At 40.9% G+C, this 24,693-nt stretch overlaps 1 protein-coding gene across 9 annotated transcripts in view; it reads right to left on the bottom strand.

The window, feature by feature from the left end:
• The window catches only part of prdm16 (PR domain containing 16), a 337,870-nt gene that overhangs the window by 14,072 nt on the left and 299,105 nt on the right, over positions 1 to 24,693 (bottom strand). For 5 of the 9 annotated variants that reach the window (XM_037772558.1, XM_037772560.1, XM_037772553.1 and 2 more), the window contains 9 exons: positions 15,530 to 15,632; positions 8,593 to 8,794; positions 8,317 to 8,482; positions 8,013 to 8,166; positions 5,301 to 6,972; positions 4,383 to 4,470; positions 1,721 to 1,890; positions 1,515 to 1,592; positions 594 to 763 (listed from right to left, as the gene is read on the bottom strand). In XM_037772558.1, coding sequence (XP_037628486.1) covers positions 594 to 763; positions 1,515 to 1,592; positions 1,721 to 1,890; positions 4,383 to 4,470; positions 5,301 to 6,972; positions 8,013 to 8,166; positions 8,317 to 8,482; positions 8,593 to 8,794; positions 15,530 to 15,632 — 2,803 coding nt within the window. Of the gene's footprint in view, positions 1 to 593; positions 764 to 1,514; positions 1,593 to 1,720; positions 1,891 to 4,382; positions 4,471 to 5,300; positions 6,973 to 8,012; positions 8,167 to 8,316; positions 8,483 to 8,592; positions 8,795 to 15,529; positions 15,633 to 17,296; positions 17,665 to 24,693 lie in introns of those variants that run through there. The other 4 variants (XM_037772562.1, XM_037772554.1, XM_037772555.1 and 1 more) reach the window with 4 other exon arrangements.

The following is a 24,693-nucleotide window of genomic DNA, read 5'->3' as shown; positions in this document are numbered from 1 at the left end:
GTCGTTAATGGAAAGTCCGGTGCGTTTCAAACCGGTGCTAAAGGGTGCCTTGTGTGGTGGAACCGAACGCCGACTGCTGTGACAAAACCTCAGAAGGTTAACGCCCTGGGAATGAGAACTGGCTGGTATTATATAATAAGTTGCATAAGGTGGAAACAAAGTGTACTGCCTTGTTTCTGTCATTTGGAATTTACAAATGTTAGCACAATTGTGAAGCATGGTTCACTTGGATGTAAATGCTCAAATACGCAATCACTCAGTTAAAACGTTTCTGTTCCATCCATATTCAGTGGCGTGCTTCCACGCTCGGCATAAAAAAGGCTGTCTTTGGCAACGCGGTAGGAAAAGCAAGAGTGTGAAATCTTTAATTAAGTGGTTTTCCTACTTCAAATCATTCGCAGCACCAAGCTCAACACTTTTTTAAGGTGAAGATTTAAGATTTTTCCAAATGGGTAATGTGAGCCGTTCATTATTCAGTCCATTAATGTAACACATAATACCGAGTCCCTGTTTAATAATAATAACTACATTTTCTGTTCTCACAGCCTCACTTCTCTCAGAGAAAACTGAGTTACAGATGTTGCAAAACTGACCAGGAATGTTCTCGTGCTCGTGCTTCTTGAGATGGCGGTCCAGGTTGGTTTGCTGACCGAAGCAGCGGTTGCACAGGTGACACTTGAAGGGTTTCTCCTTGTTGTGGATGTTGCGGACGTGGCGTTGAAGATTGGATGAGATGCTGAATGAGCGGTCACAGTATTTACACCTGCCAAAGAAAAACAGAAGGATGTGAATGTGGGTTGAAAGAGCAGCAAGAGAGTGAGCACGGACCGCTCTTCAACCAGAGACGCAGGCAGTGTTCATGACGATTTTATAATCCACCTGCTGCTTAAGGCTCACCAAAAAAATACTGGGACTTAAAAAAGGCGGTTGCTACCAAGTGGCTAAATGAGACTACTAAACTTCATCACGCCGACTCGTCCTCCTTTACTGCTTCGTTGTGTAAACTCGCGTTCATGCGACCGTGGTGTAGTTCGTTTATAGCCTAACGTTAGCTTTTTTTACTTCTGGCGATTGCATTTACGCTTCAAAAATCATAAAAGTGGTGTGTAAGTATCATAAACGTGTGCTTCACAGAGCTTTCTGCAGTAATCCAAAATCCAATGGAACAATCCCATTGGCTTTTAGTGGAGGGAACCCAGGGCGATGCTAACTTCCTGGTTGGCTGACAAAAATACGTCATCCCTGGAGCACTCTATAGAAATTTCCAATCTGATACCAGAGATCCCAAAGTAAAATGTATTTACACCACAGTGTGTGGAACTCATCGGGATCACGGTTATGTAAGTAGAATTAGGCCAGAAATTGTTTCAGCCGATCAAAAGCAGAATAAAAAGCAGTGCCAAGCAAAGGGATGTCAAGTGTGGAGAACAGCAGGAACACAAGCAGACAGAAGGAAACACATCAGTGAGAGCATCTGTGATCACAAAGAGCTGGACTGAACTAGAACAGAATACCTGTAGGGTTGTTCCCCTGTGTGTGTCCGCAGGTGTCTGGTGAGGTTTGCCGAACGAGGGAAGATTTTCCCACAGTACCTGGAGGGGAGAATGGACAGGAAGGCAGGGAAAAGGGTGGTTGAGTAATCGGTGTATCTTATTGTAACATAATGCAGTTTCATGTACGTAAACTGGAATTCAGCCTCGCAGCACCAGAGGGCGCTTACCTGCAGGAGTAACGCTCCTTGCCCTTACGGAGGATGGCGTCTGAGAGGGAGGGTGGCGGTGAGCGGAAGTTGAACAGTGGATGAGCGTGTTGCAGTGAATTGGGCGGCGCGTCCAGTTTTAGAGCGCCAAAGCTCTCGAGCTTCTCTGTCATGTTCTCCATAGCTGACATCTGAGGAGAAAATGGGAACAGGAGATCAAATATTTTGATGAGAATCAAGCGGGATTTCTTTACTTTCTAAGGAGGTTGTAGCGGGCTCAGTTTTAAGACTAAAGTTAAGATAATGGCATATGAAACTAGAAAAAACCTAAGGATTCCATTGGTACCAACCATGTCATACTAGCTTGTTGCAAAGGAAGTTAAATAACACTCCAAAGTTTCACTTAATTTTGGCGAGGAAAAACTGTCATGTCCATTTGCAAAGGGGTCCCTTGACCTCTGACCTCCAGATGTGTGAATGTAAATGGGTTCTATGGGTACCCACGAGTCTCCCCTTTACAGACATGCCCACTTTATGATAATCACATGCAGTTTGGGGCAAGTCATAGTCAAGTCAGCACACTGACACACTGACAGCTGTTGTTGTCTGTTGGGCTGCAGTTTGCCATGTTATGATTTGAGCATATTGTTTTATGCTAAATGCAGTACCTGTGAGGGATTCTGGACAATATCTGTCATTGTTTTGTGTTGTTAATTGATTTCCAAAAATACATATGTACATATATTTGCATAAAGCAGCATATTTGAGTATTAAATACTTGACAAACCTCCCTTTAAGATACATTTTGAACAGATAAAAAATTGTGCGATTAAATATTTTAATCGACTGCCAGGCCTAGTTTAATTAGAAACCTTGTAGTGACAAGCTCAATGCAACAGTTCAATCTAATATATGTACATATATATATATATATATATATGTGTGTGTGTGTGTGTGTGTGTGTGTGTGTGTGTGTGTGATTAAAGAGCAAAGGAAGCATTGAAAACAAAGACACAATGTCAGAAAATACAGGGAGCGAGGGAACGAGACAGAGAGCGGAAGCTTTGAGGAAGCAGTATATCAGAGGTTAGCCTTGTTGTTTGTGCTAAAGGCGAGTCACCTCCGTGACCTATAACACATTCACAAACGCTCAAGTACCATTCCTCCAGTACCCCCCCCCTCCACCTCTCCATACTCCCTCACCTCCAGCTTCAGTGCTTTGTTCTCTCCCTCTTACCTTCTTCTGCCGAAGCTACTACTGTTTGCAGGCCGGCACAAACTGGCTAAATGAGGCATTCAAGGAGCCCTGATTGGAGCTGTACAATATAGTTTGAGATACCCCCGACTGATAGCCGCTTCCTCTCCGCTAGCGAGCTTGTGTGAACAAAGGGGGAGCCAGTTATGTAGGAGTTTATTTGCCAAAAACAGCTTACATCCTTCCTTTTTTTTTTAGTGAATACGGGGACGGGAGAGACAGGCACAGACACTCCGTCTCGATGTGTTTATTCGTAGTCTGAGAACGGGTGGAGGGGTGGAGGGTGGGGAGCGAGCGGGGGCGATTCCGTCATGAGACTGAATTAGAGGTGGTATTGTGTTTGGATCACTGGGAGGATCACAGCTGAGACACTCTGATATGAGAAGTCTTTACGTGGGAAAACGTTTCATCCTGGGGAAATTGATCAGTTATGACATGATGCCTTATCATCCAATTATGAATAATACAATGTTATAAGTGCAGGGTGAATGTAAATGAGGTTATGTCATTTTTTGCTTGCAAATTACAAAAACAAATCCATGTTAGCTCTTCTTATATCATTAGTTTGCAAAGGCATAACGACACATATGTGTGTAACGTCATACAGTATATGAAAGTGTGTAAATGTATCTGTCTGCCTTTGCACCTAAATGAGTGTTTTGCAAAGTCACAGTTGATAGAGGACACAGATTTCCAGGTCAGATTAAACCGTTTCCCCAACGAGAACCCCCCCATTCTCCTGGAGACAAACACAGGATGTCCTTGATGGACACGGTGCTATTATCTAGCCAGCCAGCCAGCCACAGAGAAAAAAATGAAAAAAGAAAAACTTGGAAGGGGTTGAGTTATTAGCTGGCCTGTGGGCTCCCAGTACATGAAACAATGCCACGACCAAGATTAGCGTGGCCGAGAGAGGCAGTTTGTCACAATTCAAACGGTTATTATTCTCTCTTTTATTAATACTATCATTGCTTGTAATCAAGACTCGGGAGAGGCAGGGAGGGGTCTTGGGACAGTCGAACAATGTGACTGATTATCAAAGGGGCTGCGATAACAGACTGTGTCTTCTGAAAAAAAAAAAAGGTAGAAGTGACGAGGTACACACAGGCGCCATTCGGCAAACAAAGGAAGAAATCGTACAGAACCCCTTGAGAAAATAACATCCACGCTGTGGAATGATGGTGCGCAGGGTCCTATCAATTCAGGTTGCAGCAGCGTGGGAGGCAGGAGTGAGGTATTTTCACATAATACATGGTTTGAAAATAGTCGATTGCATCTGGGAATAATCAGCCTGCATGCAACACCTGGAGGTCGATTCCCCTGTTTGGTATTCCCTCGCTATAGTTTTTGTTCAAAGTGCTGTTTTCTACCTAAGATTAGAAACCAAGTGCCTTCCTTAGAGTTGAAATGTGTGCGCTGTAAGCCTACCTGTGGATGGAAGAGTGGCGCTGAGGGCCTGAGGAACTTTTCCTTCAGAGCTCCTACAGGATCGAGTAGCTTCCTCTTCTCCACCCTGCTGGACCAACAACAAGGCAGAGGGTTACGTACCAAGGTCAGAGTTCATCTACAACCTCCAACCACACACCAAACCAACACATTCTCACATACCGCCGCTTGGTCAGTGTGCCCCTCGGCATCGGGGACTGACGTTACTTTTGGATGGGGCAGGGACGGCGTGTCAATATACGCGTGTTACAGGTACAGTTTCCTTTCAAAATAAACTTCCGTTTTCACAGGAAGTTAGGTTTAGGCAACACAACTACTTAGTTAGGGTTAGGAAACGGTCGTGGTTGACGTTAACTTCACTGACTAGCGACTCACGGGACTCACAGGACTAACGATACTAAAGACTCATGTGACTCATGGGACTGACGATACTTACGACTCGTGTGACTAACGACTCACGGGACTCAGGGGACTGACGATACTAACGACTCACGTGACTAACGACTCACGGGAGCCATGATACTAACGACTCACGGGAGTCATGATACTAACGACTCATGTGACTAGTGACTCATGGGACTGCCGATACTAATGACTCACATGACTCACGACTCACAGGACTGACGATACTAACGACTCATGAGACTAACGACTCGCGGGAGTCATGATACTAACAACTCACGTGACTAGTGACTCATGGGACTGACGATACTAATGACTCACATGACTCACGACTCAAGATACTAATGGCTCATGTGACTAACGACTCATGGGACTCATAGGACTACCAAACGGCGGTATTTGACGAGTTAGGAGTGAGAGCAGGTAGACTAAGCACCAACTTCTATCATCTTCAATGTGTGGACATAAAATAGTCTGGTCTAATCGGTGCTGAAATACCTGTATATGGGGTCCATGAAGAACGCTGAGGGCTTGGCGTAGTGCAGTGGTGGCGGCTGGTGTTGCTGTGCCTGTTGCTGCTGGTGCTGGGCGATGGCGGATTGGTGCAACGACTGGGAATGGGGGTGAGGAAACCCAGCTGGGGTTTCGTCCTTGACGGAGATCCCCTTTCCAACTCCAAACATGAGGTTCTTTCTGTTTTGTAGCTCAGCCGCTACACCGTTATGACCACCTCGGCTCCGGCCGCCAATGCTGAGGTCCAATGGCTGTTCTTCACCGCTAGATATTGCTAAAGGTCCACTACTGCTCCCAGTGCTACTGTTGGGGTTTGAGGGGTTTGTTGGGGTGGGAGGGGCTAACTTGGTCTCCTTGGGCTTTGTGAGATCAAACGGTGACTCCCCTGTGGACGCAGGAGCTCCTGGGGCACCAGAAACCATCTTGTGCAGCTGCTCGCGAGGCGACTTGGGCTCCGCCTTAAAGAACATGCTAGGATTGAGGGCACTCCGATCAGCGCTGAAGGGATAGAGGGAGTTGTGGAAGTTGGGCAGAAACTGGAAGGGAAACATGGAATGGTAGGGCAGTGGACCGATCTTCTTCTCCTGATGGAGACCAATCAAACCTGGACCGAAATATTTCTCAGCAATAGAGGCGATGGCTTTGATGGAATCTGTGGTGGCTGCGTTGGCGTTCATGTGGGTGGGCGGGAGGGCTTGCTCATCAGGCGGAGGGAAGAAGGAGTGCTGGGACGATGCAGAGGCGAAAAAGGGACGATCGATGGCGAAGTTCCCAGAACTTGACACGGCCGATATCAATGCACTGTTCGTGTCTTCTAACTGGTGGCCTTCTTGACTCGATATGACCCCAGACGGCTTCCTTCTTTTACCACTTCGCTCACGTTCGCTCTCTCCGTCGCTCTCCAGGTCAGAACCATCACCCGAAGCGGTACCGGTGGTGGTGTCCAAATCTGTCCCACTCGTGGTATTAACGTCTTCGAGGTCACTTCCGTCAGACATGTCCGTCATCTTAGATTTCTGCTTGGCCTCTCCAGAAGACAAATCCAGTTTGTTCTCTTTTTCTTTGTCTTCCAGCTGACTCAAACTGTCACCTCCGTTGCTGTTTGTGGAGCTAACCAGGGACAGCGGAGGGGCATCTAGGGGACTCCGAGGCAGTTTCACCTCCTGACCGCCGCCCAACGGGCTCTTTAGCAACGAGCTAGCCGGCAATAGAGGAGGCCGCGGATACAGTGACGGGGAGAAGATACCTGGGAAACCATGAGGGAGGGATGGGAAGCCGTGGGGTCCCGTGGAGAAGGGCAAGCCGGCGTGAGGGTGAGGTCGGGAGGGAAAGTAGTCAGTGAAGCCTAAACCGGACTGGGTCAGACCTGGAAGGTGGGGATGGTGGGACTTGATCTTGGCCATGATGGGGCTGGAGCTCATGGGGATGCCGGGGTTGAACATCCCGACCGGGGAGCCGTAATGGTTTTTGCCCTCACAGAAGCGGCGGTGCTTGTTGAGGGAGGAGGTAGTGCTGAACAACTGGCCGCAGTCCTTACACTTGATCTGGGTGCGGCAGTCAGCGTGCATACGCTTGTGGCGGCAGAGGTTGGAGAACTGGGTGTAGGATTTGTGGCACACCTCGCCTGGGGGAGCAAAAAGACGCAGCCCATCAGGGCCTGGTTAAACCCATTTTAACACTGTCTCTAACTTTGTATACCAAATCAACTGCAACACATAAATCTGAATGGAAACTGCTGATGATAAAGAAAAGACTGTTTTTATGGATGAAACCAACCACTCATCCTGCAAATTGAAACTGCCAAATCATTCCTAATCTACTGCATCTACATTGTATGTATTTTACAATAACAACTGAATATATGCAAGCAAGAACATAAAATACATATGTATCTAATTACCTTAAAGGGACTGTATGTAAGTTTTTACACGTACAAACGTTTTTTTATTGCCTAATTTGTGAACAGGCTTTAACCAAACCTAAAAAATGAGACCAAAAAAATTATCCGCCGAGTTACAGGCATCTCTTTCCCAATGTAAGTCTATGGTAAAAAGTATTTTTGGGCCCAATGGCATCATGTGACGGACACGGAAGTTGTAATTCCTCCGTTTGGCCACTACGAAAATTTGCTTCAAAGCCCGCAATCTTCCTGGGGGCTTGGAAATATATAGCGGTACTGTGGATTTATCTGGCTAATGTTGCTAACGTTAATCAACACGCTGCCTGTCAATGACCGATGCTCGCTCGCGTCTACGTAGTGTAGCGCGAGCACAAACACGAGCAACAGGACGCTGACTGACGTTGACTTAATGGCCACATGTGTCACTGTTAACAAGCAATTTCTGATTCTTACATAGAGTCCCTTTAAAGAGAGCAAAAAGTAGGTCTCTGATCCATAATTAAATGATTTTAGTTTATTTTTTCATTATTGTAGTAGTAGTAGTCCAAACTAATCTAAACTATATGTCAAAGTTTTGCTGAAAAAGAAAGAGTATTTACAGAATATAATCAAATTAATAGCAATACAAATATGATCCCTAGAACCTGTATGCTTGGTTCAGACAACGTAAACAGGATCAAGTTGGTGTACATGGAGAAGAAAGAGACTGCAGGGTGATGGAGAAGTAGATGTATAAAATAAATGGACTGTTACAGTAAGAATAAGGCGGTTCTTTCACTTCCAAAGCTCTCACTTACAGATAAAGGGTTTGACACTGCTGTGGATGTGCTTATGCTGCTTGAGGCCTGACGAGGTGGCAAACGTCTTGCCACACTCGGGACACGTGTGAGCGCGCGCCCCCACGTGCTGGGAGCGGATGTGACGCTGAAGGTTGCTGGGATCTGTGAACACCTGAAATATGAAAAAATACAATGTACGCTATGTATGATTAACAAAAACAAAATGCTGTTTCTTTCAGAGATCTATGTCCAGTACCATTATGAATGAAGAATGAGGAATTTCTGAAGCAGGTAGAGCCTGTGTGTCCAGTGCACAACTTACGTGCCGGATATGCTGTACCTTATCACAGTTTTCACACTCAAAACGCTTGCCGCTGTCATGTGACATCTGGTGACGGATTAGGTTGGACTTCCAGTTGAAGGCTTTGGGGCACTGGTCACACTTGTACTCCCTCTCCTCTGTGTGGACTACCATGTGTTGGCCCAGACTTGAGAAGGAGAGCACAAGACCATCAGTGAAATCAATAAATCGTACAACCCATGTGTTGAATGCGTATATCTATATTATGAAGTGTGGCAGATCTTGTTATCTGTGTACCTGTACTCATTTGGGAAGATCTTCTCACAGTCTTTACACTCGTGGACGGGCTCGTCGCTGTCCTCGCGCTCCTGTTTGAAGTCCTCTCTCAGCGTGTCGAAGATGGAGCCGGTGCTGGAGCATGAATACTTCTGGTGCCGCCGCAGCTCCAGCGTCGAGGAGAACAGCTCATCGCAGTCTTCACAGCGGTACATCTGCTCGTCTGCACGTACAAACACACATACGCACACACATTTGTTTAGCCATCACACAATAAAGCTTCCTGAAATATATAATACCCATTGAAATCCATCTTAAATACTTGAATAAATACTTTCACACGTGTTTGATATGAATAATACAGCATATGTTTTTTGTTGTGATGTTGTTTGACATTAGGAATCTACCTGTAAAAAATACTAAATTCATTTTTTATTCCTGTTGTTAAAAACTGCCATTCTTTAAAAAAATATCTTTCTTATATATCATCCTATAAAACATTTTAAATAATTAAAAAAAACATGAAAATATTTATCAAAAAGTAAAAAATAAACTGAACAAAAAACTCTATTTCTCTATTTTAGTTATTTTTTGGGGATATTTTTCAGACAATTTTCACATATCTTTTTAAAATATTTTTTACTATTTTTTTCACATATTTTATTAATAATTTTCCGTAATTTTTCTATTTTTTTTGTTGATATTTTTCACTTATAATTTCCCGACATTTTTGGATATTTTTCACATATTTCCGACTTTTTTTCATGCTTTTAGGCTCTTTAAAAAATTATGTTATTTTGTTTAGTTTTCACATATTTTACTAATATTTTTCAGTCATTTTTTGGATATTTTTCACATATTTCTGAATGTTTTTTTCATGCTTTTTTAATGCCTCTTAACAGATAGATGTTTTTTAGTTAGTTTTCACATATTTACAGCCACTGGTGTTATTAATAACAGGGATTCTCTGAAAGATACATATAGTACCTTTAATGGATTAGTTGTTTGGTCTATAAAAAGTCAGAAAATGTCGATCAGTGTTTCCCAAAGCCCAAGATGACGTCCTCAAATGTCCACAACACAAAGATATTCAGCTTACTGTCATAGAGGAGTAAAGAAACCAGAATATATTCAGCTTTAAGAAGCTTGAATCCGAGAATTCTTTCCCTTAAAAAATGACTCAAACCGAGTAATCGATTATCAAAATAGTTGGTGATTAATTTAATACTTGACAACTAATCAATTAATCGTCGTTAGATTTTAATGTATGCAAACAAAACTACAATTTATGGGAGAGTCAAGACAAAAGCAACTTTGCTGTGCACAAAGAAACAAGGAAGTGCTGCTTTGCATCCTGTATTTACTAACTCCGGCAGAACGGAGCGTCCGGTTGTATATAAAACTACTAAACAAGAAGGGAAATCTATTATCTGTGTGTTAGTTACAGCTAAATAGACTCCCAATTCAACTGGTAAAAGCAACAATCCTGCAATTGACATTCACATAAAATGGAAATCAATTAGCGGTGAAATGCAGCCTTCATTAACAACAGTTAATTGCTTGTTAAAAGCAAGTGTTTGCTGGAGACTGTAGGTGTAATAGCACACAGGGGAAACAATAGGGGCCGGTCTTCCCCTTCCATGTTGATAACCTTTACAATACTTCTCACCGCCAAGGTCAAATACATAAAGCTCGGGCCAGCTTTTTCAATAGCAAGTTCCTGAGTCAGACGCCAAGTTCAACAGATTGGGGGGGAAAGCCCAGTGGAGTGTCTTTGTGCACGGACATTAATGTGTGTGTGTGTGTTTATGTGAACGTTTTCTAAAAAGAATGAGCCGCGAGGAACAGAGGTAAGCAGGGGCACAGTGGCGCCAACCCCATGGTGATTTCAGCGCCAACCTGCCATACCCTCTTTGCCATGACCCAGAGTCACCCCCCCACCAGGTGTCCCAACACGCCATGCACACTCCCATCCATCATTTCAAAGCTGCACTAAATGAGTTTATCCAAAAATGACTTACAGTGCACGGCTCACCTGTTTTCTACTGCATGTGAACCGTTTATCCAGCTGGAAACTTCTTGGGCACATTAAAAGGGCATTAGTGTAGCAACATCAATGTGTCTGACCTTGGGGAGAAGGATAAATGACCTTCTGGTCAATGGGCCATTACGCTGAGCTCAAATGCTAAACTAACTCGCTCACTTTGACACCCCCGTGTGCACATATTTCATGGCGAGTGTTTTGCTCTGAAGCGCATACATCTCAGCACTCAGATACTTTTGTGTGGCGCCCTTTAAGAGCGGAACATGTGGTGGAAGCTTTGATGGATGCACCCGCTTGAGGAGTATCTTTTAAAGGTCCCATATCATGCTCATTTTCCGGTTCATACTTGTATTTTGTGTTTCTACTAGAACATGTTTACATGCTGTAATGTTCAAAAAACACATAATTATCCTCATACCGTCTGCATGAATATACCTGTATTCACCCTCTGTCTGAAACGCTCCGTTTTAGTGCATTTCAATGGAATTGCAATGGAATTGCGTTGCTAGGCAACAGTTTGGGTCCACGTTTACTTCCTGTCAGCTGATGTCATTCACATACACTATAACCAGGAAAGAAACTGGGAAACATTTAGAATGTTTACGTTTAAAACCGGGTAATAGTCTAAATATTGTATATTTGTGACATCACAAATGGACAGAAATCCTAACGGCTTGTTTCAACCGCGGACTGCTGTGTGTATTTCTCCGTATATTGAGCGTTTTGATAGTTTAACAGTATTTATATAGCACTTAAACCTGCTTTATAATATAAAAGACTAAAAAATCTCACTTTTTACAATATGGGACCTTTAAATGAAAACTTCTACGTTATCTTGTTGTTGTTTTTCCAATGCAGAGTTCATTTTATGAGTTTTTTCCTCCAGCTTTGCTGCTAATATCTAGAGAAAGAGTAATATTTGATGAGCATGTTGCATAGGATTGCACAGGATGTTTTACACTGCTATATAACTGTTAAAATATGTTGATGCCTTCTGAGAGTATACAAGCAGCTGATGTGTGGAAACCTACAGAGTTCAAAGGATGATTTGTTCTACACACGGTTTACCCGTGTAGTTTCCTTCATGCCATCAGCGTGGATGTTCTCTTTATTTTTGCTGTGACATCTTTGCTCTCTTCACTATTTGCTATTTATTTCTGTTTCCACTGTAGCCTGTTGCCATGGTTTTCTGTCTTCATATGAATTTCACCCGGTTTGTTTTAGTTGTTCTGAGTTTAACTTATCATCTTGTTTTTAACTTATTATTTTTATTTACTTCAAGTGGAGATATACATTTACAAGTTCCGAAGGTGGTTCATACACAACTACAATAAACTTTGTTGGATTTGAAAAGGCGTGTGCGTGTGCGTGTGCGTGTGTGTGTGTGTGTATGACGAAAGTACTTGCAAACCCCTCTTGCACTCAGGTGTGTGTTTCAGTGATGATTCACGTATATAAAAGGTGCTTGCGTGTGTGCACCAGCACCAGCACCAGCGTGCCTGTGTTTTTTCAGTACGTCTGGTCTGGGTGGGTAGGGTGGTGGTGGAGGTGGTGGTGGGGTGGGTGGGGGGTTATAAAGGGGAGACTAATAGCTCTCTGGGAGACGAAGGGAAGCACAATTATGTGCAGTTTAGCAGCTAATCTGGGAGCATGGGTGAGGTCTCAGGGGACTCCTCAAGTCCTCTACTTCAAATTCCTTCTCCGATAAGCCCGACACAGAGAGCAGGGCTGCACTGCCAAGCTCCCACTCAGCCCTGCTACCTTTCTCTCTCTCTCATATGGAGACAAAATCATCCCTCCAGTTGGTGACTGTCTCTCTTTGTCCCTTTCTGCTTCTCTGTCTCTCTCACTCACAAATAAACGTCTTCAAAGAGCAGACTTCATCGCTCTCTCACACCAAACACACAACGCCAAAATACTTTGGCTCTGACACACACATTCTGAGTGTTTCTCTCTTTTCTCTCTCTCTGCCTCCCCCCCCTCTCTCTATATATATTCCACATACATACACACAGAGGAATTGAACAAATCATTTACAAGTCCGCTCCATCTTTGACGCACCCCGTACAACATGCCAATCTGCTTCTTTTTCAATAATCAAGCTTTTGAGCTCCCGGTTTCCTCCCCGTCCCTTTTGGCATGGAGATCTGTGCACAAAACTGTGCATCACGCAGAGGAAACAAAAACCCCTGGTGAACTGCAGAGCATCTCACGAAACATCTTGTTCTCCCCCTTCACTGTTTTATAGTCAATGACAAGCAAGAGTAATCAGATTTCTTTTTTTTTTTTCATCCGTGGTTCCAGAAAGACTGGAAACACAACACAAAACAATGTTACCTGACAACAGCACTTCACCACAATAAGTCCAAGATGTTTAAAAGAAACACAGCGGAACTACGGCCCCTTTTCCGCCTAAGTGAACTTTGAAAGAAAAAAGCCCAGATAGATCGACAGCGAACAGACGTCCAAGTTAGATTGTGAGATAAAGATATTGGGATATATTCAGTCTGACGTATGGAGGCACGGTTGAAAGGTAGTGAGAAGCCTACAGTGAATCAGGTTACCCACTCAGATGGTTGAGAGCACCTAAAAACGTGACGCACTTTGAAATGTGAGCCAGTAGGCCTACAGTGAACAGCAAGGTGTGGTGGAGTTCTTAACACACACGATATTACAGATTGTAGAGTTATAACGGAACGTAAAGATCAAACTAATATATAGGGATGTACCGATACCGGATCGGATATCGGTCACAATGAGGTCAGTGTTTTCAATTCAGTATTTATATACTATATACATTATATACTGTAGTTTTAATTCCAATATTTGTCGCTGCATAAAATAGGTTTACATTGAATAAGATTTTTTTTTTACCAAGTTGCTGGTGTATGATTTATTATTTTAATAATAAATACCAATTCAGTAAATTTATATCTATGTATTTATTGGTCACGTTTTGTTTTACAAAGTTAGGAAAATAATTGGCCTGTTGCTGCCTTGCACATAAAAGAATGATCCCAGTCACTTCCACACAGTGAGGATTATTAATGAAAGACCGGTATCGGATCGGTATTTAGTATCGGCCGATACACAAAACCCCAGGTATCGCCATCGGTATCGGGACCGAACGAGTCGGATCGGTGCATCCCTACACATTTATTTATTTGGGAGATAGTTAGATAGAAGTTAGAAAATATATATATTGTTATTTATTTAATACTTTTTTTTATTATTTTTTCCTTAACACTTATCAATTGTAATTTGCATCTTTAACACATCTCATTAAAAACATGGGTTTAAAGACTGGATTAATAAAAAAAGAAAGTAGTATCAGGTTAAATCAACGTGTATATTTTTTAATGATTTACAACCACATGTGCTGCTTCTGTTATTTATTTTTTTAACAGGAATATTAAAAGTAACACTAAAAACACCAAATAGGTTTGGTTTACCTGGGAACCGCCGATTCCCAGGGGCATCAAGTCACTGAACGCATCACTAACTGCATGCTGAAGCTGATACCAGATCAGCCTTTAATGGACATCACTAAAACCTCAAAAGCTTCAATTTCTAGGGACAAACTGCGACGTTGACTTGTGAATATAAAGATATTATTTGTATTATTATTTTTATTTAATTTCTATTTGTATTATTATTATTATAATTATTATTATTATTATTTTTATTTTTATTATTATAATTATTATTATTATTATTATTATTATTATTATTATTATTATTGTTATTATTCTTTGGCTGAAATGTGACTTCCAAAGTGTTCTTAAGGATATGACTTCCTAAACATTCCTGTAGATATTATTATTATTATTATTATTATTATTATTATTATTATTATTTATTTATTTATTTTTTATCATTATTCTTTGGCTGAAATGTGACTTCCGAAGTGTTCTTAAGGATATGACTTCCTAATCATTCCTGTAGATATTATTATTATTATTATTATTATTATTATTATTATTTATTTATTTATTTTTTATCATTATTCTTTGGCTGAAATGTGACTTCCGAAGTGTTCTTAAGGATATGACTTCCTAATCATTCCTGTTTGATCCTGAGCTTTCCTTTGGAGCAGAACATTTCTCCTCGCTCAGGATGGAATATGACAAAGTGCCAATTGACGCCCTAATAATAATAAGAAGAAGCGAAGAGGCCAGTTCCTCCGCAGCACTGTGAGCGCTCAGACTCAGACCAGACTCAGACCAGACTCTCCTCCAGTACGAGCAGACTCTCCTTCATTATTGGCAGGCCGATTCTAAACGACAGGTCCAAAAAAAACGGCTTCAACCAGACGCTTTAATGCGGGATTTAATTCCATCCTGGAAATTTATGATTCGAATAATTCACATTTCTTAAAGGAAAAAAATAATAATAAGGTTGTAGGAAGAGATTGTGTCTTTTTCTTTTCTGTTTGTGAAGAAAAAAAAAGAAGTACACTGCTGCACTGAATGGAGGCCATGGCTTCTTCTTTTTTTTACACTAAATAAAGGCATGCAATTCTTTAATCTTTTACCTTTAAAAAAATGTCAAATGATAAAATTGCTTATCAAAGCCTAAACTGATTGAACAAACAATTTTGTAATTATACGAAAATGTAAAAAAAAAATAAGCAAATCCTCATAATATTCAACCTGCAACCAATGAGTGTTTGATAAATTACCAAAACAATATAGATAGATTATTGGTCTGTAAATCGATTAATCAATTATAAATCAAGTATTGTTTCTGCGTTTGCTTAGAGTGGTATTATATGAATATCTAGTTGATTTGCACTTAATCAGTATGTGTAAGATGTGGTTGCAGCAGCAGCAGCAGCAGCAGCAGCAGCAGCAGCTACAGGATGCAGGTTGGAGTTTGTTTAAAATGTGCACTAATGACTTGCATTAATCTTACCTTGCAGGTTGGGTGCCATGGATCCCTCCGGGAAAATACCGTCCTTCATATACACCAAGAGCTCCTCCCCTGCTTCAATGTCCCGGACAGCTTTATAATAAATCTGAAGGAGAGAGAGAGAAAGACATGAGGGAGACTTTAACTTAAGGTCAAGACGGAATTAATAAGTCTGGAACTGCGCGTGTTTATTATAGCAGTTAAAGGAAGGGATAATATTAGCATAATAATAATAATAATAACAACATGCATGTCTAAAATAAGATCCAGGCTGCAGGAGAGTTGTGGAAACATATTTTGTTCGCAATATTTCATTTAATTGTGGAAATTAATTAAAAGTCAGGCCATCAGGGGTTATTTATAAGAATTTTGTTTTTGTTTTATTCTACATTTAATCAAAGTTTATATGCTTAAATAAACATTAGAGAAAAAAATGTTTCCCCCTCTTACAAATCACTGAGAATAAAACATGCCTGCGTTCTTTCACAAACAATTACTCAAACATTAAAGAAAGAAAAAAGAAAATGCTGAAGAAATCCAGACGCAACAAATCCTGCTGTAATGAGTCTAAACAGTCTGAGAGAAACGAAAATAAACAGCAAACAGCTCATAGCTAAGTTTTTTTTTTCTTCATTTACAGCTGCAGCAAAAAAAACAACCGGCTCTTTAACTGCACACAAACTATTCATTTGATTGAGGTAATTTAACTAATTTAACGGGCATAAATTACAGCTGGATTATGGAGTTGTTTTGCAAGAAAGTATAAAGTGCAAAAGGAAAAACTGAGGATGGTGATATTCGAGGCCTTCATCACGTCTCCATCCACAACCTCTATAGAAATCCCATCAACCAAACTCGATCTTATACATAAAGTCTGAAGAAAAGTAATTAAACTGGATCACAATTAACGTGAATTATTTCCCCCAATAAAAAAGGAAAAAAGATCACAGCTGCCTTCGTGCGTCCTTATAATAAAAACCACAGCGCGCGCAACCGCTCCAAGCTCCAAGCTACGCGCACAAAGCTGTGATCTACATGTGGCCACGTGGGGGCGCTCTGCACCAACTCAACGATGCATGCACACACACCACACACACACACACACACACACACACACACTTATACATAGTCACACACACATTGAGGCCGGTGAAACTAACTTCAAAGACTATAAAAGACCAGGAGCAAAGGCCTAAAAATCAATCAGAATCAGAATCAGAATCAGAATCAGAATGGTGTTTATTGCCAGGTGTAAGAGGTATATATACACTAGGAAATTTGCTTTCGTTTTGTTGGTGCAATAAGTTAAACAGTATAATAACAAAAATAATAGATAAAAAAAACCTTAGAATAAAATAAGAATAAAACAAAAAATTGAAATTCTAACAATATACAATAAACAATATCAGAATCAGAATCAGAATGGTGTTTATTGCCAGGTGTAAGAGGTATACACTAGGAATTTGCTTTAGTTTTGTTGGTGCAAGTTAAACAGTATAATAAAAAAAAGAATAGATAAAAACGTTAAAATAAAATAAGAATAAAAAATTGAATTTTTTACCAATATACAATATACAAAATAAGCTATAAACAAAAATAAACATGATATAAATAAACAGATAGTGCAAATATTGCCAGTGTGCAAACAATCAGGTATCAGAGGGAGAGTATTATATTATATATTATTATTATTATTGTTATTATAGGCTAGGTATTTGCATCATTACGCACGCCCTGTCTCTCTCTGCGTTGTTTTGTTTTGGAGCTGACCTTTCTTTTCTCCGTGAGACGGAAGAGTTGTGAGAGTTGCGCGGCGCTGCGGAGAGCCTCCAGCTGCAGCAGCACTTCAGTCCCGGCGGAGTTGGAGACGCAACCCATAGTTAGTAGGTCTGGACCGGAGAGAGAGGGCGGCTGCTGGAGCGCACAGAGGCCGAGGAGAGGAGGTCGCGGAGCGGCTAGAGGCGCGCTGCAGCAGCCGGTCGGTGTGACGCTCCTTCTGGCTGGATGAAGCTCCAGACGCTCCTCCGCTGGGTTCTACTCTCTAATCTAGTCAGTGAGCGCGTCTTTGATGATGATGATGAGTCTCTCTCTCTCTCTTTCTCTCTGTGTGACTCTCTCTCTCTCTCATTAGTGATTCCCTATTGCCCCTCGGTGCTCTCTCGGTTACCCGTCGGCCACTCCTCCTCCTCGTCTTATCTCCAGCCAAAAGGATTGAGAGAGAAACCCCTCCTCCGCATCTCCAAATCCTGCAGCCAACGCTCTGCATGCATGGCTGTGCATGATAAATCTATTATTATTATTTTGTATATATATATAATATGTTTATTGGGTTTTCTTATTTTCACAAACATAATAATTAATAATAATAATAAAAAAAACAAAACAAAAAAAAAACAAACACTGGTGGCTCTGCTTGATAAATCTATTATTATTATTATTATTATTTTTATATATATAATATGTTTATTGGGTTTTCTTATTTTCACAAACACAATAAGAATAAAAAAAACAAAAAAACACTGTACAGCTCAGATCAAAGAATGTAAATCTGGGATAGTTAATATATTATATTATATTATATTATCATTCTATGATATATGAGTTATTAGAGGAGAAGTGAGAATAGGGAAATATAAGTTTTACTACTCCTTTTCGGACACTATTACTCTTGTTTTGTTTGTTATTATTTTTTAATTTATTTTATGTTCGAAATAAAGTCTTTCATTCATTCATTCATTCATTCATTCATTCATTCATTCATGTATATAGGAGGTCATATAGGAAATAGTCCATAGTGCAGCAGGGAAGTCACAGGATATATGAGTTCATGTTCAAGAGACTCCTTGTGAGATAATGGAGGAGAGATCAGGTCCAATATAATTCAGATAGGGCTGCCAGATATTGTGCAACTGATCTTCCAAAAGGCACCATCTCAAATATGACCTTTCGCCAGCCTTGGACAGAGGGTTTCTTATCACTGATCCACTGTACACTGTTAAGAATCTCCCAGTAAAATAACAGTAAAGAACTGGCAGCAGGGTTGCCTTCATGTTACTGTAAAATTAACATTATTATACAGTCGCTGAAATTTACAGCTTTGTACTGTTAATGAAAAATACAGTTTTTTTTATTAATTTCACAGTATTTTACAGTTAATTTACTGTTTAAAGATACATTATATAGCTGTTTTTCCACCTTTCTTTTACATTATCTTACTGATTTGTTTTAATGCACTATTTACTTTTTACATACATTTTAATAAACATTATTTTGTGCCTAGATGAATAGACTTAGCAGGTTACAGACATAGGAATAGTCACACTAAATACAATTAAAGGCACTTGTTAGGAAAAAGGCTCTAATAGACTTGTTGACACTTTTCCCAAAATGTGTGTCTCTAGCTGGCTACAAGCACAGAATGAAACCAGAACAACATGTGAGTGAAGTGAAACTGTTACTGATGATCCTTTAGACAGTTGATCAGCAGTAAAGGGTTGTTTTTTAAGAATGCATTATAGTTCAGTTAAAAAACGGCCTATGAGCATAATTTAACAGGTTTTTTTTTGTATTAACAGTAAAGTGCTGTTTTTAGCAATCACAGGTTAATACTGTTGAAATCCTGCTGTCAATTAACAGCAATTGTTTACAGTGTACAGCTCAGATCAAAGAATGTATATAGGAGGTCATAGGAAATAGTCCATAGTGCAATTAGTCACAGGATATATGAGTTCATGTTCAAGAGACTTCTTGTGAGATATGGAAGACAGATCAGGTCCAATATAATTCAGATAGGGTTGCCAGATATTGTGGAACTGTTTGGCAAGTAGAATATTTGTGAGATATTCCAAATGGACCATCTCAAACATCTCAAACATCACTTGGACAGAAGGTTTCTTATCACTGATCCACTGTAGTAATAGATTTTTTTTCTAGCAGCAAATGTAAGAATGTTATATCACCTTTTGTTGGCTACATATAATAAATAATAAATCTATTATTGATGTAAATAACAGATAAAGCAACCTGACAAACATGCACTCTCTATATATCACTCTTAAACGCACGGGGGGGGGGGGGGGGGGGGGGGGGAATATGCACAGAAAATATATCATCTTTATAGACATTTTTTGCTGATTAATATTATTTAATTTTAATTAAAAAATGCAGCAACATTATTTCGTTCACTTTTCTTCCAGCCGAAACAGCTCTTTAAACTCTGAGGTCAAGTTTGGATTTATTTGGGGTCAGAATAGCAGGCCTGTAATTTAATCCGGGGTGTTTAGAGATAATTCATTTTCATCAAACAATTATTGTTTTATTTTTTTAAAAAAGCTATTCATTATTTATGTTATATTTGATTTTTCTTCAATCGTTTTATTTAATTTAATTTAATATGTAGCGAGAAAACAAAGAAAAAACACAAAATTGTGTTGAAGAAAAACGCTTGAATAAATTATAAAGGATGAACAATGTCGCAATATTCCTATTTAAGTAAATCCACATATTTTTTTGGTATTTTATAGGCCATATCTTGCTATCTATTTATTTAAAATATTTTACAATAAATAATATGATAATAAAATAGCTTAATTTGTGATATTAATGACACATCTTCCTCATTATTATGACAGGATTACAGATTATAGATATTTCTTTTCTTCTTTTTTAATGAACACAGCCGGTTGATGAATGAGGACATTTTAATTACATTCCTAATTAATATTTGATGCGTCTGCAGCATTTTGAATCTTTTTGTTTTTGCATGTGTGTGTGTGTGTGTGTGTGTGTGTGTGTTCTACAGTACGGCCTGCACACTCAGACCTGTCTTGACCTCTTCCCATCTCTTGTCCAGTGTTCAGGGGACAGATGCCTCATCGATCAATGCCAGCCGAAGGGCCCGCAATAATCCCCCACTGTGGCCTATTACACACACACACACACACACACACGCACACACCCACTCACTCACACACACACACTGGTGTCTATTTATTGATGGATCCGTCCCGGGGTAGAAGGGTTCAGATCAAACAGCGTTGGGAAGGCCTCCACTCCAAAACACAAAAGATGAAGGACTGACAAGAAGGTGGACAAGGTTCATCTTCTCTTCAAACCCCCCATCAACTGCCCACCCAACACACACACACACACACACACACACATCACCCCTTGTGCCCTCTCAGCCGTTTCCATCACTAGATGCGACTTGGCCTTCGAACCACTGAATGGGCTCGCTTACACACCAGTTTGGGATGATTGTTGGCGTTTCTAAATGAATGGGAACTATTTAATAGGAGTAGACACACACACACACACATGCACTCATGTAAACACACGCACGCACACACACAGAGGGGAAACTGTTGATTTGCCTTGTTTTGTTAGGCCATCATTTAAGGTGCCTGAATATTGCATTAGGATGAAATTGCACGCAGGATTAAGTGAGAACAGTTACTGGAAGTGTGTGTGTGTGTGTGTGTGTGTGTCTGCAGATGCCTACACAAAGCACTAGTGCATCTTTCTGAAACAGACACACACATTTCTCTTTTTAGAAAGGCTAAAAAACCCAACAGTTCTTCTAAAGCAACTGTGTCCAGAGCCACGTGTTGTATATGGAAACAAATATAAAATGAATACCAACTTATTGCATGACCATAAACATCTAAATTATGCATGGTCTCGCACACTTTTGTTCATCGTGCATCATTAATGACAAACAAATAAACAAATAAATTATCCACTTTCTTTTTAAAAGGTTACCGCCCGCATTTGAATTTGCCCCGTGTGCACATTATTTCCATAAACTCATGCATTGTGCATGCTTGATACGAAAAAAAAGAAAAGAAAAAAAATCACTGAATAGTCTGTTAAATTATACATTTTTAGCACTGAGTGGCTGTGTGTGTGTGTGTGTGTGTGTGTGTGTGTGTGTGTGTGTGTAGGGGGGGGGTGTTCGTAAATAAATGATGGGGTCATATACCTGCGAGCCACTACACCGAGCAACTGGTCAGGCAAACAAAAGCAAAGCCGTTCACTAAGTACAAAATAACTGCAAAACACATCAAAAAACAATCACGCACGTGGCCTCTCCGGGTACGATAGTTCTCCACGATTTTTGGCCGGTGCCCTGATTCTGTCTTTGACATTGTGTGGCGGTGGCAGGGGGCACTGATGTGAAAATCTTAAAAGGATTAGGCGGGTTGGTGTTGCCAGCCAATTGGTGCTTGTCAATCTCGGAGGCCCCCGTGTGTTCTCTCTCTCTCTCTCGCTCTCTCTTGGTCCGAGCCCCCTTTTCTCTCTCTCTCTCTATCGGTCAGGCTTAATGTCTGAAGCTTAAATGGACACACTAGCCTGTCCCCTCGGTGTGACAGAGTGACAGGTGGCAGATCAAGACATGAGGACGGAGAAAAGGAGACAAAGACAGCGAGGAACAGGCGGCTGGAGACCGAGACAGGAGGTTGGGGGGGGGGGGAGAGAGAGCCATGTAGGCAGGGATTAGGAGACAAATAAGAGAGGAGTGACAGGAATGTGGAAACACACGGGCAAGTCATATGGATGGCTTCTGTCATACCTCCATCATGTTTAGCATTTGTTGCCCCTTTGGATGCATTTTTGTTGTTGTTGTTGTATATCCCAGTACGTACGTGTGAGTTATCGTAATAATCCAAACTGAACTGAGGGTGAAATGTGTGTCAAGCTGCTGGTATTTCATTTATAGAAGAAACTGGGACAAGAGTCAGCAAAGCAAAACAGAAAAAAGACAGCCTCTGCAGGATAAAGAGAAACAGAAATATGCTAATATATTGCAGCGGTAAGTTGTGGCACACACATTGCGTGGGGTTGGGGTTAGGGCCTAGTTAAGCAGTTGGGGTTTTATGGGCACTGGCTGGGCATCTTTCCAACAGTATCAGATGCCTTACCCAGGTTTCTTCAGAGGGAGAGAGAAAGAGAGAGAGAGAGAGAGAGAGAGAGGGGGGATACAGTATAAGAAGCAAAAACAGGAGAGAAACTGCTGCCTCCACAAGAAGAAGGCCGTGCCTCGGATAATGGTTATTATGGGACTCCGGAGTGTCGGACTATTCTTCAGCCTCTTTACATGGGTCATTTCCTAACAGCTCTGGCAACCGGCCCAGCTACAGACACACAATAGAGCCATTCCTTGGTCATTACCAAGCGCACACATTTTGCCACCACAATGGTAAACACACACACACACACACACACACACACACATAAGCACAAATTCACACAGCTCTTGCTGAGAACACGGTGCTCATATCTGGGCTGCAGTCGAAAAGCAAAAAAAAACAAAATGACGTCCTTACGTCTTCTACTAACCACTTCTCCTTGATCCTCGATTGGAAAACGTCATGAGGTCAAGGAAAGATGTGAAGGAGGATCCATGAGGAGTTAGGAAAAGACAACTGTGAAGTTGAGAGCATCTGACTGCACGTCATGTTTTGAAGTTGGACTACAAAAGGTGCATGTTCACCCCATGCGTTGTTAAATATCTCTTTCAGTGACCGTCTGCTTCACCCGCGGTGTGTGAAAGAGAGACACCGCAGGTCCTTCTGCTGCTGGAACACTTTACATCAACATATAACTAGAATGGCACTCGGAGAGCGCAGACCTCCACCAAGGTGCGTGACTTTAAAGCTTATTATTAACACAGTGTGTTTCCGTGTAACGTATCGGCGGATGCCTCTCTCATTCAGCAGCCTTGTTATGTCTGTATAACGTGACACTACGTTGTCTCTCATCCTGTCATCTACTGCTTTGTTCTTTCTCACCGCGGACAGCCAGCAGCTCCCGCCGCACCTCGATGTCTCGCCACACATCCACACACGTATGTCTCTGCTCTCAGAAGGAGGAAAGAGGCGGGGTCATGCGTCATCAGCGCGTCATCAGCTACACTGCGCATGTGTTATACCCTGTGGTCTTAATGTTCTCGCTGATCACAATTCTTAAAAATATTCCTGAATCTGGATCATGGTCTGGATTGCCACCAAAATCTAATGGATTGTTCATTGTGCCACACCCCACCCCTCTAAAATATTTCATTCAAATCCATCTCAAACTTTTGGAGTAATCCTGCTAACAGACAAACCAACAAACCAACAAACCAACAAACCAATGCCGGTGAAAACAATACCTTAAAGTAATAAAGGATTATCTGACCTAACGTGGACAACCGGTGAAAAATATCACTTCATTACTGTGGTGACTTTTAACAAAGAAATATCTATAAGACACTGATGGGCGAACGGGAGACCTTGTTTGGACGCTCTAAACACAAACCAATGTTCAGAACTCTGTATAACGTTGGATCAGTTATATTCATTCACAGTTTTGATCACATCTCACCAGAATCATGCAGATATCTGTGTCTTGTTCTTCCCCTGATTCCATTCAGCAGAATTTAAGCCAACAAGGTTACAGACGGATACATACGGCACGGTCTCCCCGTCTTACACACACCTGATCCTAATCACCTGAGAGCTCACCTATCTATAGGTGGTCAGTATGGTCAGTGCTAGAACTGCAGGCATACATTAAAGGGTCTCAATGTAGTACGTCTGTCACTGTTAGCCCCGTAAGCGGAGCTGAAAATGAAATGTCCCGCATTCTTCCCATTAAAATCAGTCTACAGGCTGATAGAGGAAACCCAGGAAGTCACGGAAGGTCTCACTATTTAGTTTAGGTTACAACCTGTTCACACATTGGCAATAAAAAACTATTTATACATGTAAAAAGTTACATACAGTCCCTTTAATTGTGAAATAAAAAAACAATAATTAAACTACATTAAAGCTTTAAAAAATTACCAAGGTTGGAATTGAAATAAAAAATATTAGGAATACAGGCTACCAGTCACAAAATGATAAATATTGAGCTAATCTTTGAGTTGTGGTAGACGGGGTAGAACCAGTAAATGTGTACCTGATTGGAGGTAATATTTATTTATGTTGATTATTTGTTTATTGTCAGTTTTCTATATGTTCATTTTATTAGTTATTCTTGTTGTTGTTTTTTACTTGTTCGAAATAAATAAATAGAATATGGTTGTCACTGCCCACTCATAATTAGTATATGACTGTATGAAAATAATTGTTAAATCTATGCAAGATAGGCGTATCATTCTGTTTTCCTGAACGGTATTGTGGGGA

This window comes from Sebastes umbrosus, chromosome 6, assembly GCF_015220745.1.
Source record: "Sebastes umbrosus isolate fSebUmb1 chromosome 6, fSebUmb1.pri, whole genome shotgun sequence".
Lineage (NCBI taxonomy): Eukaryota > Metazoa > Chordata > Actinopteri > Perciformes > Sebastidae > Sebastes > Sebastes umbrosus.
Note: the sequence above shows the minus strand (reverse complement) of the source record. Positions and strands in the feature narration are given on the sequence as shown.